This window comes from Erigeron canadensis, chromosome 2 (genome assembly GCF_010389155.1).
Source record: "Erigeron canadensis isolate Cc75 chromosome 2, C_canadensis_v1, whole genome shotgun sequence".
NCBI lineage: Eukaryota > Viridiplantae > Streptophyta > Magnoliopsida > Asterales > Asteraceae > Erigeron > Erigeron canadensis.
Window position 1 is genome coordinate 3,191,942 of NC_057762.1, and position 14,689 is coordinate 3,206,630.

Genomic DNA, 14,689 nt, shown 5'->3' on the forward strand with positions numbered 1-14,689 from the left:
GTGGAAAAGTAGTTCAAGAGATGCCAGAATAGTAAGAAATTACTACATATTCATATGTACTATTACCTTCCTGTATAAATTTATATATATAAAAAAAATTAATAGTCAAACAATATATATTTTCTCAAAAGGTGAAATGTATTAATCACCAAGAATATTTACAGATAACAAACAGCTTGACTATCCCCAAGTAATACACCAAGATACTACAATACTCGATCTTAACACTCCATAACCAAGCCAAACATACCAACTATGAAAATAAAGCTCAATGAGACATCTGAAACACAACCAAATCCCTCTGCAGCATACACGGAATCTGATCAGTCCACCAATACTAACCTTCGTAGTGCTAGAAGAGGACTAAGTAGCTTCATCTTTCATGGCTCCCTATTCCAATTCACATGCACCACAAGGAAATTCATACAACAACAAATGAACTATTTATCCACTTATTTGCCACATTTAACACATTCTTTGTCTTCCTTACTTTCAAAGATAGTAATTTATATCTCAAGTTGTCTTTTATGATCTTGCATAAAGACTTCTCATCCCTTTCTTCATTCTTGAATAATCTCATGTTTCTTTCTTGCCAAATAGTACTAGTTTGTTATCCACCAATTCTATATTTTTCACACTTTTCTAAAATAGCAATTGAACTGACCAAATCTTGCAGATCATACACAATACCCAATCTGTATTTCAAAGGCTCTAATTCATTCCAGACCCCTCTAGCATACTCACATTGAAAGGAAAGATGCTCATGACTGTCGGCACTTATCTTACACAGAGCACATTGTATTCCACCCTTGCTTTGCCATCTTGCAATTCTGTCTTGAGTCATTAACTTCCCCTGGACCGCCAACCATAAAATAAAAGCATGTTTTGGAATAAACCGACTATACCATACTACATTCTTCCATACAACATTTGGCCAGTTTGTTCTAAGATCCATCCAAGTCTGTTCGGTTGAAAAGCTCATCTTCTTATTCATATTAGATAACCACATGACTTTGTCATTATCGTCCAGCTGAATGTTTGGAACCTCAACAGTCCTAAGAATATGATTACTATCCAGTCTATCCAGGAGGCCAGGCCCAAATTCCATCGTTAATCATATCGGCTAAGTTGGTATCATCATCATCATCATCAATTCTAGCTTCATATATAGCTCTTTTATGAATGAACTTACCTACGGGTCCTTCATTACACCACATTGACGTCCGCCTTCCATTTCCTATCTCATAGACCTCCCTTTTTTTTTTAATTTGACAATGTTAACCCCATCAGCCCCATAAACAATTTTTACATTCTAGAATCTTCCAAAACTGCCTTACTAACACTTTATTTTACCATTCAAACAACAAATATATATATTGGAAGAAATTTTCAGTCAAAATTGGATGAGATTCTACTTGCAGGGCAACAAATGTGTCAGAACCACAATGGAAGCAGTTGGGGAAAAAAGAAGGCGAAATTCTGGAGCAAATGTGGCATCTCAGACGGCCATCTCCGGTTATATCAAGGGCAGCCATATGATAGTTTTTCGAGTCTACGACGGTCAACGCCGGTCAAAGATGAAAAAAGTTCGGTAGTTGATGGTGGTTGTAGGTTGAGAAAAATGTCTGAGATGGTTTTACACTCTCTTTTTTTATGGTTTTAGAATCTTCGGTTTTTACCCCTCAACTTTACATGATAGTCAACAGCCTTCTTCTTTTTTTTTACATTATTATAAACTTTTAATCATCTATAGTTCACTCAATCAAAGTTTTTCCGATTCCACCTGAATCTTTTAGAGATCCTAGACAACCTCCTCACTGATCCAATCTCGACTACTGCTTTTGTAACATGTTTTAAAAACCCCATTAAAGATTATGGATAAAGATCCCCTAAAGTTGAAAACAACTTTATAAATAAAGTTGATGATCCAGACCCTTAAATTAAAATCAAGAGTTAAGATTTAAAAGTTACTTTTAAAAATTGACCCTTAAATTTAATCTAAAGGTCAACAATCTCTCAACTTCATATGATAGTTTTTCGAGTCTACGACGGTCAACGCCGGTCAAAGATGAAAAAAGTACGGTAGTTGATGGTGGCTGTAGGTTGAGAAAAATGTCTGAGATGGTTTTACACTCTTTTTTTTATGGTTTTAGAATCTTCGGTTTTTACCCCTCAACTTTACATGATAGTCAACAGCCTTCTTCTTTTTTTTATATTATTATAAACTTTTAATCATCTATAGTTCACTCAATCGAAGTTTTTCCGATTCCACCTGAATCTTTTAGAGATCCTAGACAACCTCCTCACTGATCCAATCTCGACTACTGCTTTTGTAACATGTTTTAAAAACCCCATTAAAGATTTTGGATAAAGATCCCCTAAAGTTGAAAACAACTTTATAAGTAAAGTTGATGATCCAGACCCTTAAATTAAAATCAAGAGTTAAGATTTAAAAGTTACTTTTAAAAATTGACCCTTAAATTTAATCTAAAGGTCAACAATCTCTCAACTTTACCTATGAAGTTACTTTTAATTTTAGGGGATCTCAATCCAAAGATTTTACTTTTCATTAGCGGTTTTAAAATTTTAAATTTTATTAAACTTTAAACGTTCTCTTTTCAACTATTAAATTTATTTGACCTAACTTTTATCTTAATATTAGATGGATACCCGCACCATGCAACGGGGGTATACTGCGGCGGTGGGTGGAAGTGACAACGGTTGATGGTGTTAACAAAATTGCGGGTTACAAAAGAGGGACAGTGGTTGGAGCGTGCCTGATTTTAGGGTGGAAAGGGTATTATGGGAATAAAAAATTTCCAAAGACAAATAATTAATAGGGGGGATTTGCTTTTTTAGGGAGTATAGTCATGTGGCACTCGAGTTCAAAACATTTCCCTAAATTTCTTTGTTCTATTGAGAAGTAAGATCCATTTGCTGGAGATTTGTAGAATTTATTAGCTAACACCAATAGGCTTTGTAGTTTAATATCAGATAACTAAAATGTTGATTGCTGCTGTTGCCATATCAACAACATATACCGAGCCAATTACAATGCAATTTATTGGACTACTAAGCCTCAAGTAGTTCTTATGATGTTACAAATAACCATTGCTAAATGAGTGTTTTTATTCATGAAAGGCCTGATTGATCCACTCCTGCCAAAAGTTGAGTATGAATGGGTTTCTCCTTGGCTAAACTTAAAATTCAACATAGATGTATTTCCAAATGCCCCTCACCTCTAATGAAATTGCATGTCGATTGCTGAAGGCAAGTATTTGTTACTATCTACCAAGAAAAAGACTAAATTTAAATTAACACACAAAATCATCGTGTTTGCAGCTTACTCCCATCCCACACACCACGGTAGTGTTATAAAGAAAATACAAGTTCTATTTTCAGATTAAGTGTTTTAGTTTATGAACAATCTCTTGCTTTTTCCCACTAGACTTATCAGCAATTAATGGTATCATAAACTTTTTTCTTGATGCAACAGTATTTCTTATCTTGGAAGCTGATGGAATTTGGCTTGCCTGATAATGAGATGTTTACTGGTAGAGATAGAAGCTAGCTAGAGAAGGACACAAGTTCATTCTGATAAAGAGTTTTTAAGTGTCATATCCATATCCTTGTTGGTCTTTTGTCGTCAGGCTCTATACTATTGACTGCTATGGATCAACCATGGAAAAAAATGATTAAAATAGTCTCTTTGTCTAAAAGAGAAAGAACATTTGGATGCTGAGTTGATACTCATGGAGAGTAAGAGCTATGGTGTAAAAAAGAACTTCCAAGGATTCATAACGATGCACGTATGGTTGATGTAAAGACCGATGCAGGATTTTTGAAGGCAAGACCCTATTCTGCTGAATGAATTGGTGCGGGCTTTCTTGAACATTACCTTCAAACACTCGTTTTCAGAACTTGCATAGCAAATTTAATTCATCATGCTGGTATCCTGATTAGACACAGGCATATGAGGTAATCAAATTTAATTTGGAGACGTCATCTTATAGTTGTTAAATTGGCTTAATGAAATTTGTCCTATAAAAAATAAAATTTCCGGGTTCAAAATTTTATCATACACGTAAATGAATGTACTTATGATCATGATTCGTGTTTATCATAAATGGCATTATTATAAATGATATTACAGAGAATAAGATTGATTGTGTGAATAATTGTGAATTAACTTTCTTGTTTTTATCATTCAGACGATGAGTCCCTATTTATACTATCAAACAATAAGTTTAAATATAGAAACAATAATGGACAATTGGCTGGCTTTCCTTGATCCTTGCTGCGTAATTGATTGTGATTATTCTTGTAAATAGGGAAATGATGTACATAGCTGATCCCACAATCCTTTCTATTTTTTTCATTCTAACAGGCATTTCATCCTATTTGGTATTTATTGTATTTATTTATAGTCAAGATCATGTTATTACATTGTATTTCTAGAATTAGGTTTATTACGTACTTGTTTATTTTAGAACGACAAAATTTAGAAAAATGCCTCAACCGTGAAGGAAGCGAGAATGTTCTGAAAAATGTGTTACTGATATCATAGAAAATGGCAAACATACCTATGAAACTATGAATAGGTTTGGATTTATCCGCACTAACACAAGACCGCAGGATTAATGAATAACCATTGCAGGGTCTAAAAGATGATAAATGAAAGGTGTAAAGCATAACAATTAACAAGTCGTTCAAAACACTTACTTAACAATACAGCGAGGGACAGAATAAGGGAGATACCAACACATTGATTCATAGTATGGTTCTGTTTTGTGGACAAAACATAATAAAATTCAGTAGCAGAACAAACACAAAACAATTAAGTAACACACGTGCATCAGGCAGCTTTCAACTTCACCTTTTCTTCAGCTCACAAGGGCCCTAGCTTTTATTCTGATGTAACTGCAGCACTTGTAGTCTTCTCTTTGCCCAATTTTGGTTCAACACATTCATTACCAACATCCTCTGCAGCAGCTTTTCCCTCATAAAGCACCAGGAACATAAGGATTAACTTTATTTTAGCCTTAAAGTCAACATTACGGTTGCGGGGTCCATGCATTTTGTTTACAACTGAGATATCAGATGTTTCATTCTCTGGAGCAGCTCTTTTCATAATTTCAACATTATGGTTGCAGGGTTCATACATTTTGATTACAACTGAGGTATCAGATTTTCATTCTCTGGAGCAGCTCTTTTCTTCTCATTGCGAGTCATATTTGACAAGTAATGGATATTCTCTTTTAATGCAGAAGACTTTAGCATTCCAATTATACCAGATCCATCGTCATATGCATCTACATGTACATCTTCTATGCTGCTGTTGGCATGATTGACAGCAGTTAAAAGTCCCATAAGAAGTTTCCTCAAATACATGTACTCTTTATCGCTTTTATCTGGATAGAAGTCGAAAATATTTAAAGCTACATGCTTGTCCCTGAGCTTCCTTTCAAGAGCCATAGGATACATGAGAGACCTAGCTTCCCCATCTGTAAGGCTAGAAGCATAACAACACAATTACTTGAATGGAGTATTGATTTGTCTTCATATTAATAAATCATTTAGATAGATGAGCAGATACCAGAAATGCCATTGATATAGATATTTGTTTCGATTTCATCAATATTCTATTTTATCACACAAAAGAATGTGGATAATGTTGAAGACTGAATGATAGACATGCAGAAGTAAAGAAAGATTTGCCAATTTATAGAGTTTCGTTTCGTTATTACTGTCAAATTATTACTTGAACATAGCAACAATTCGATACAATATAAACAACCTACAACGAAGCAGCGTATGTATTTTTTTTTCTTTTCGATTGTGTAAAGCTAATAGATATTTGACAATCTGTTACCAATGTATTTATCCAAAAAGGGGTTATAAGATTCTGCCGTGACACATTTAACCTTTTAGTGTGTGTGTGTGTGTTCAGGTGAAACAATTAAGCATACCTTGCGAAAAACGCAAGTATCCTTTTTTTCAGATGTTTGTGAGATTGGGAAAAGAAATGACATGCAGCCCGCATAGATTGCCAAATATGCGCGTCACCTTGAAAAGGTGTACCTGCTGAACAAGCATAAGACCAGTTTTCAATTCAAGCATCAAGTTCAATCATACATACATGAAAATATGATATAATATATATATATATATGTATGTAAAATAAAAAGGTAGAAAAGAAGCCAACATCGGAAGCTTTTCATGAATTGTTTAAGATCACTAGTAGGATAAACCAGAACGCTACATGTAGACATTAGGTATACGCACACAACACTTTCTGGATTACTCTGCAAGGAAAACAATTCCAGAATGTAGTTTAAGTATATTGTTTTTCGTGCACATTAAATATAGCAATGAATGATAGCAAAAAACTCGAATAAATAATTAATGGCATGATGAAAATCACCTCAAGTAAAGTTTTACAATAGTATTTAATAGCCTCTCGTTGAGCAATATTAAATCCAAGAATACCAGTCGCCCGGCGAGAATTGTCCATACAGATACATGTAAACTGAAATATATATATATATATACACATAGAGAGATAGAGTTAGTTAGTTGGTCATTTACTGCTTGAATCCGAAGTGGCTGGCAAAACATTGGAGCTTGGTGTAAGGTGCAGTCTAGACTACTGATTTGTTGAAAGCAAGGACTTGGGTTTGGTTTGCCAATATCACTATAAAGGTTGATAGGATTTTTTAATGACATTAGATCGATTGGTTTCTTATGGTATAGGAATAGATGTAAACACGGATGGATTCTGTGGAACAATAGTAAACTTTCAAAAGGATAAAAAAAAAAGTTTGTTACTCACAGATCACCTTCCTTAGTTTAAAAATCTAATTAATGCAAAAAAAAAAAGGATGAAAATACCTCGGGGGGTGGCCGCTCCATGAAGAAGAAGAAGAAGATTCAAGATACGGTAACTGAATATTATTAATGCAAAACAAACAAAATCGTACAGCTAATAAACATCATCATCTAAATACAGGAGTGGAGAAGAAGATGAAATTACCAAAAAATTATGAACAATAGAAATTGAAAGAAGAGAGAGAGAAGGGGATGACAACTTACAGCGGGAATTAGGATCGGAGATTCAAGATCATTTAAAACCTGAAATCATCAACGAATTATTATTATTAGATCAACCCTTTCGATTTATAGAATGAATAAAAAAAGATGATGCTGCGCCATACCCGATTAATTTTCTGTCAAACCCTAGATGATGGGTACTCAGGGGAAAGGGGGAAATATGTGTATATAGGTGTTAGGTGTATGATATATATAGTCTTTTGGAGGGAACCCAGAGATATAATAATTTGTATTATGAAATTGAAAGGTTACAATGGGTAATATACCCCTATTTATATATATACTTGTAGCTTTGTTTATGGAAAGAATGAACTAGTCTTGAACAACTATTAGCTGTCATCTTGGCGGGTGATAATCACGACTTTAATGTTACAATCTTTCATTTCGGGACATGATGTTAATACTAAACCCTATGATTTCTTTCAACACTCCCCCTCAAGTTGAATGGTGAGATTGTCGAAATTCAATTTGTCCAAACATTTATTGAACATTGTCGTACCCACTGCTTCAAGTTTTCCTTTGATGAAGTGCCGATTGATCTCCACATGTTTTGTCCTATCATGTTGTACTAGGTTTTCTGAAATTTGGATGGCAGCTTCATTATCACACATGACATTTGTTGCTTCTTTTGGATACTTCGGTCATCAGTTTTCGTATCCATAACACTTCTGCTATCCCCCTAGATATCCCTCTAAATTCAGCAGCTTATGCACTTGACAATGAGACTACTTTTTGCTTTTTACTTTTCCAGGTAACAAGATTACCTCCTACCAACGAGAAGTACCCTGATGTGATCTTCTATTACCTTTATCACCGGTCCAATCGGCATCTGTATACACCTGGATATTTAGATGATCACTTGGTTTGAAAAGTACCCCATGCCCAATAGTTCCTTTGAGGTATCTGATGATTCTTAGTACTCCATTCATGTGGGCCATCTATAGTTGGTGCATAAATTGACTTACAACTCCAACCGGATAAGCTATGTCCGGACGAGTGTGAGAGAGGTATATTAGCTTTCTTACTAGTCTTCGGTACTTGTCTCTATCAGCACGTTCTGCTTTAGTCTTCATGTATAGCTTCTGATTAACCATCATAGGTGTTTCAGCTGGTTTGCAGTCAATCATTCCTATTTCTGCAAGTAAGTCTAGAATGTATTTCTTCTGGCTGATAAAGATCCCAGCTGGTGACCTAAGAACTTCAATTCCAAGAAAGTATTTTAATCTCCCCAAATCCTTCATTTCAAACTCTGTAAATAGTCCACTTTTTAGCCTTTTTATCTCCTCTTCATCATTCCCGGTGATAATCATATCATCAACATATATTATCAGACAAGTCACAAGATTTCCTCTATGTTTGAGGAACAAAGTATGATCCGAATTACTTTGCTTGAATCCATATTTTTTCATTGCCAAAGTAAACCTACCGAACCATGCTCTGGGAGACTGTTTAAATCCATATAAATACTTCTTCAGCCGACATACTTCTCCAGGGTTAAAATTATGTGTGAAACCAGGAGGTGCTTCCATGTACACTTCTTTTAACTCTCCATGTAGAAAGGCATTCTTTACATCAAACTGGTAGAAAGGCTAGTTTTAATTTGCAGCAACTGAAAATAGAACCCTTGTTGTATCAATCTTTGCAATTGGAGAAAAAGTTTCAGAGTAGTCAATTCCATATGTTTGGGTGTAACCTTTGGCGACTAACCGGGCTTTATATCTTTCTATTGCACCATCAGGTTTATATTTCACTGTGAAGAGCCATCTACATCCCACGAGTTCTTTACCTTCTGGTAAGATACATTTATCCCATGTTTCATTTTTAATCAAAGCATCCATCTCAACATCCATAGCATCCTTCCATTTTTCTGATTTCAATGCTTGTTCAGTATTTGATGGAATCTCTTTTGAGTAAAGACTTGCAGTGAATGCCTTTGCTTCCTTAGATAGGTTTCCTACAGCTATATTAGCCATAGGATATTTTGAGCCTTTTGAAATCCCTCTGGAGAAAACGTTTTGCAAGGACTCCTCTATTTGCTCTTGCTGGAAGGACATACTTGGTTGGTTCTGTTATACTTTCTTCATGTGCTTCTTCGCTAACAGGTTCTGATGTGCAAAATCGAGCTTTAAATTTATAAACTAAAACTACCAAAGAACTCACTACTATGCACTCACGGGCAGTGGACCCGATTGTTTGTAATATAGTCAAGAGGTAAGTTTGAGTTCGTTCTCAGGGACTGTGAAATGATTAGTTGCTTGTTAAATGGTTTGGAAAACAGGTGTTGCTTCAAAATTCCCCTTTGACAATTAAATAAATTGATTTGCAAAATGATTGCATAAATTTAAAAGACAAGTTCAGACGATATAATTAAAAGTCATCCACCTTGACTTCCCTTGACTTCAAATATGATTGCATTTGATGAGGAACAAATTCTCTAGAGTTTAAAAGATAGTCGTGACAATATTAAACTACTCACGTGGTACCACCAACCGTGAACAAATTATCGAATCACCTAACTACTAGTCGAATTACCCAAGCCGGTACCACCAAGACCAAGACAATTCTCCTAACAATCAGTTTTATTGACTATCAAATTATCAATTGAACCTATGTGACAATAACGTGGTACCACCAACCGATATTAATCACGTTGACAAATTTAATCATTTCTTAAAATGATATTCACTATCATACCATGAACTAGTGATAATTACTTATAGACAAGTAACCGTTTTAAAATCACATACACATTCAACTGGTACCACCAACGAAGAATCATATGCAACCAATATCGAAATTAATTAAATGAGAAGAATTAAAATCATCAAGATCACGGAACATCGATAATTAAATAAACCCTTTTGAATTAAAAATATAGCAATCACATTATCGTCTCGTTTCATCAAGGTGGATGATTAAACAGTTAGCCACTCATGATCAATTCACAATAATCAATGAAATAGAAGAGAAACATGATGTACCAAATATTTGAAGAAAATAAATTGCAAGACAATAATGTAGATACGATCTAGATGGGTGCCCGTAATATCTTCGATGAGTCCGTCTAAGTGAAACACTTGATTGGAGAAGGAAGAATCCTGATAGAGCAGCTCCTAGAAAAAGTTTGAATGCCTTGAAATTCGTGCTTAGGGTTTATATTTATACCCCCTTGAAATCTGATGCTTAAGTCGGTCGTTGACTTTTGTTGACCGACCTCCCACTGCGGCGCAGTGGGCTAGTAATGCTCCACACTGCGTCGCAGCCAAATATCTATGTCCTCTTGTACGTCTTCAATGTGGATGACTGCGGCGCAGTGGCTCTGTTGCATGGCCCACTGCGGCACAGTCATGTCCTTTGACTTGGTGCTCGTTGACTTCCCAACCACTGCGTCGCAATGGGACTCGAACACACCCACTGCGGCGCAGCCAAAATTCTCTGTTTAAAACTTCCTTTTGCCGTAATGGCCACTGCGGCGCAGTGGACATGTGTAATCCTCCACTGCGTCGCAGCCAACTTGATTGCTCTGTTTCTTCGTTTTCAACTTTTAAATTCAAAATTGCAACTTCTTTTCTACTCAAACTAACTCTCAACATCATGGATCACCTCTAGGCCAATAAGTCTTCCAAATATGCAACAAATGTACGCGTAACCTGTTTAGAGCATGAAACCACTAGCAAACACCATAAACGCGCCAAATGCACACAAAAACGACTTAAAACATATAAATATATGGCCAATAATGATGTGGGTAATGGGTATAAATTAGTCACATCAGGTTCTAGAATATATTCTTCCTGAACATCTTCATGGGTCGGTTCTGATTCTGTGGTATTGGCTAAATTTTCAATAGACTCATCATACGACTCGCTAGTTTGAGAATTACATACCTCAGATATCAGATTGGGAGATATATCTTCGGTGGCTCTGAAATTTTCTCCAGACGGGGTGATACTTTGAACTGAACTGTTTTTTTCTCCTGTGGTTGTGACACCTCTTAACCACCTCAGTGTGTCACACTGATCCTCCCCCTGACCACTGTGTTGGGGTGAGTAGTAATATTTGGTTTCTAGGAAATCACAGTTCATTGTGGTGAACATGCAACGTGTTTTTGGGTTATAACACCTGTATCCTTTCTTATTAACCCCATATCCCACAAATACACATTTTTCAGCACATGGATCAAGTTTATCTCGGTGAGATTTGGGTATGTGGACGAACACAGTACATCCAAACACTTTGGGTTGAAGGGTGAGGATGGGAGGAATTTTGGTGTATTCTTCGAGGGTTTCCAAAGGAGTTTTTAATTTAAGGATTTTGGTCGGTAGACGGTTAAGCAGGTAGGTGGCAGTGGCTAGAGCTTCTGGCCAATACATTTTAGGAACATGGGATTCAATTATGAGTGCTCTAGTCATTTCTAATAGAATACGATTCTTTCGTTCTGCAATACCATTTTGTTCTGGGGTATGTAAACATGTGGTTTGGTGGAATATTCCTTTTGATTGAAAGAATATTTTCATTTGGGAGTTAACATATTCTCCACTGTTATCTGACCGGACAATGTGAATTCTTTGTTTGAACTGAGTTTGAATCATAGTATAAAATGTGGTAAAAACATTATATACTTCAGCTTTATTTTTTAAAAAATAGATCCACGTCATCCGTGTACAATTATAAATAAATATTACGAAATTTTGCCCCCCAACAACTGGTGCGGGACCCCACACATCCGAATGGATTAATGAAAAAGGTGTTTAAACTCTGGTATTCTTAGGTATGAAGGGTTGTCTATGGCTTTCGGCTAACATGCAGGTCTCACAAGTGATTGATTTATTTGAAGGAAAAAGTTTAAGGAATAAGATATTTAAATACCCGGCAAAGGGATGTCTCAGTCGTCTATGCCATAATCATGCCTCTCTTTCCGTTGTTCCATGAGCTAACATTGCAGTACCACCCTGAGTCACTTCATCAACATAGTACAATCCATAATTTTCAGTGCCACGTCCAATATCTGACCCGTCCTGATATCATGTAAAAGACAAAAGAGTAAATTACACTTTTCGTCCTTGAAGTTGGTACGTTTTTCACTTTTCCTCCCTTAAGTGAAAAAATTACAATTTTGACCTTAAAGTTGGCAGATTTTTTCAATCATCGTCCCTCGCCAAACGTCGTTAAGTTTCAGCCGTTAAGTCGTACACGTGCAACACACGTGAGGGACTGAAACTGCAAAAAATGACAAGTTCAGGGACGAAAACTAAAATTTACTTTTCTGTTGTCATCATCTTCATCTTCTCCGGATGACTTTTGTCGGAAAACTTAAAATGTCGATATCTCACCCGTTTCTTCGAATTAGACCACGAAAGCACCACCAAACTTCTCAAAATTAAATTCCGCACGAATCCTATAACCGAAAAGAGATCCAATGAATCGGTTGTCACACCCGAATTCTTTGTACCTCAATCTACTAATCTAACTATTGTAACAACTTAATAACCTTAACGATTAACCAGTAAACTATATCGAAAACCTTACGATGAAACTAACATATAACTAAATCGCCATAAATGAAAGGTAACGAATCGCTATGAAACTTAACACAATACTAGATGGATCAATAGTTAACTTGTAACAACTTTCAGAATGAGATTTCGACGTAAGGATTTCACGAACAACGGATTTAAAGTTTCTATACAAAATATAGAACAGAAGCTATAATCAACCAAATGACGAACTGTAAATTGCTTTGAACTTCTATTACATAAACTAAGAATCAGGTGACAATGATCAAATTTTTTGATCTGAATTATTTGAGTTGCAGGGGCTTGTCAGGCCTCCTGGTCCTTTCGTCCCTCTTTGCTTCCTTTTTATATATATTTCTAATTTTTTGATCTTATGTCTTTGCCTCATTGACAAAAACCAAATCCACATGAAGGTCTCTTCCCATTTTGTACTTTTCTTTTTGATGGAGAGCTTATGGAATAATAAACGAGGTACACCATTGGTGTCTTAGTGAGGAACACGTACACCTAATCCAACATGGACTTATTTGCGAAAACAGAAATATTGCATTCTTGGAACAAGCTAAATCGTACAGAAATATTGCTCAAAATCCATGTTATAGATATTTTGAGTTTTCCGGCAAGTGTTGAATCTGAAATATTTTGGTTAGGATTCGTGCGAAAATTAATTTTGAGAAGTTTCGTGGTCTAATTCAAAGAAACGAGTGAGATATCGGCATTTTAAGTTTTCCGGCGAAAGTCAGCCGGAGAAGATGGAGATGATGAAAATAGAAAAGTAAATTTCAGTTTTCGTTCCTGAACTTGTCATTTTTTGCAGTTTCAGTCCCTCACGAGTGTTGCACGTGTCCGACTTAACGGCTGAAACTAAACGACGTTTGGCGAGGGACGATGATTGAAAAGTGAAAAACGTCGTTTAGTGAAAAACGTGAAAAGTGAAAAACGTGCCAACTTCATGGACGAAAAGTGTAATTTACTCGAGACAAAAAGTAGGATACATGATAACTGTACAATTGAGTTCTTTTGTCACATGACTTATTGACAAAAGTTTGTGTGGTAACGCATGAACATAAAGACAGTTAGACAATTTAATTTTCGGAGAAATTGTCATAGTTCCTCCTGATTTTACATCCATTTTTCCTTTATTTGCGGCTTGGATGTGAGTTTTCTTTGGTTTTGAGGTTTCAATAAAATCAGAAAAATCATATGTCATCGTATCGGTCGTGCCACAGTCAAATATCCACGGACCATTATTTTCCTTGGGATCACTTTGGGCCATTTGTGCAAGTCCATTTAATGGACTTGTTGAAGAGCCCAACTTGGCTTCTAGTGGTGGGCCGAAGTTGGCTGACAGAGACTTAGATGACACATGATTGATATTTTACATATTATAAGACTTACTATCTATATGATTATTTATATATTCTCTTCTCTTTCAAGCTTGGCTTCATCTTCACAAGACCACAACCACATCTCTTTCATATTCTTATAAACAACACCATTTTTTCTAACACCATTTTTTCTAACTTGCCATTGCTTTTTTTTTCCTTCTTATTATTATAAACAACTAACAACTTCTCCAAGAACAAATCGTGTGGTAGCGGGTAACTTCTATCTTCTAAACTCCTATTTTTTTAGAGTAATATCAAATAAAAAATAGGAGTTGAAAGATCGAAGTTATTTGTGCTACCACTATTACAAGTTATCCAAAGTTGAAAAAAGTGCAAAACCAGATGTCGAGCAAAAAGTTACCATTTATTTGACTGGTTAGGTATTTTACTTGTATCTCTTTCTTTTATTTTTATTGTGTTCTTCAGATCCTTTTTGGTAAGAAAAGAAAAAGAATCCAAATGATTTATTCCATAGTTTTTGGAAATGAAATGAAGTGATATGATCTGGAAGGATTTTTTTAGTAGTTTTTGTTTTAAAAATCTTCCTCCCATAATTAAAATTTTTGTGAAAACTAGAAAACTAGTCAAAACACATTGTGATCTAAATTTAAGGTTAAGTTCATATCACAGTGTGTTTGAACAATTTTTCGATTTTCACGCGCTATAAAAAACAAA

The 14,689-nt window shown here is 35.5% G+C and overlaps 1 protein-coding gene across 1 annotated transcript; it reads right to left on the minus strand.

The window, feature by feature from the left end:
* Positions 1-610: 610 nt before the first annotated feature.
* On the minus strand, positions 611-1,108 carry LOC122587517. The gene has a single exon (XM_043759702.1). It carries the CDS (start codon positions 1,106-1,108, stop codon positions 611-613), a length of 498 nt encoding a protein of 165 aa, XP_043615637.1.
* Between the last annotated feature and the right edge of the window lie 13,581 nt (positions 1,109-14,689).

Excerpts from the sequence above, each read along its gene's own strand:
- LOC122587517 (XM_043759702.1), bottom strand. The coding sequence starts at position 1,108 with ATGGAATTTGGGCCTGGCCTCCTGGATAGACTGGATAGTAATCATATT.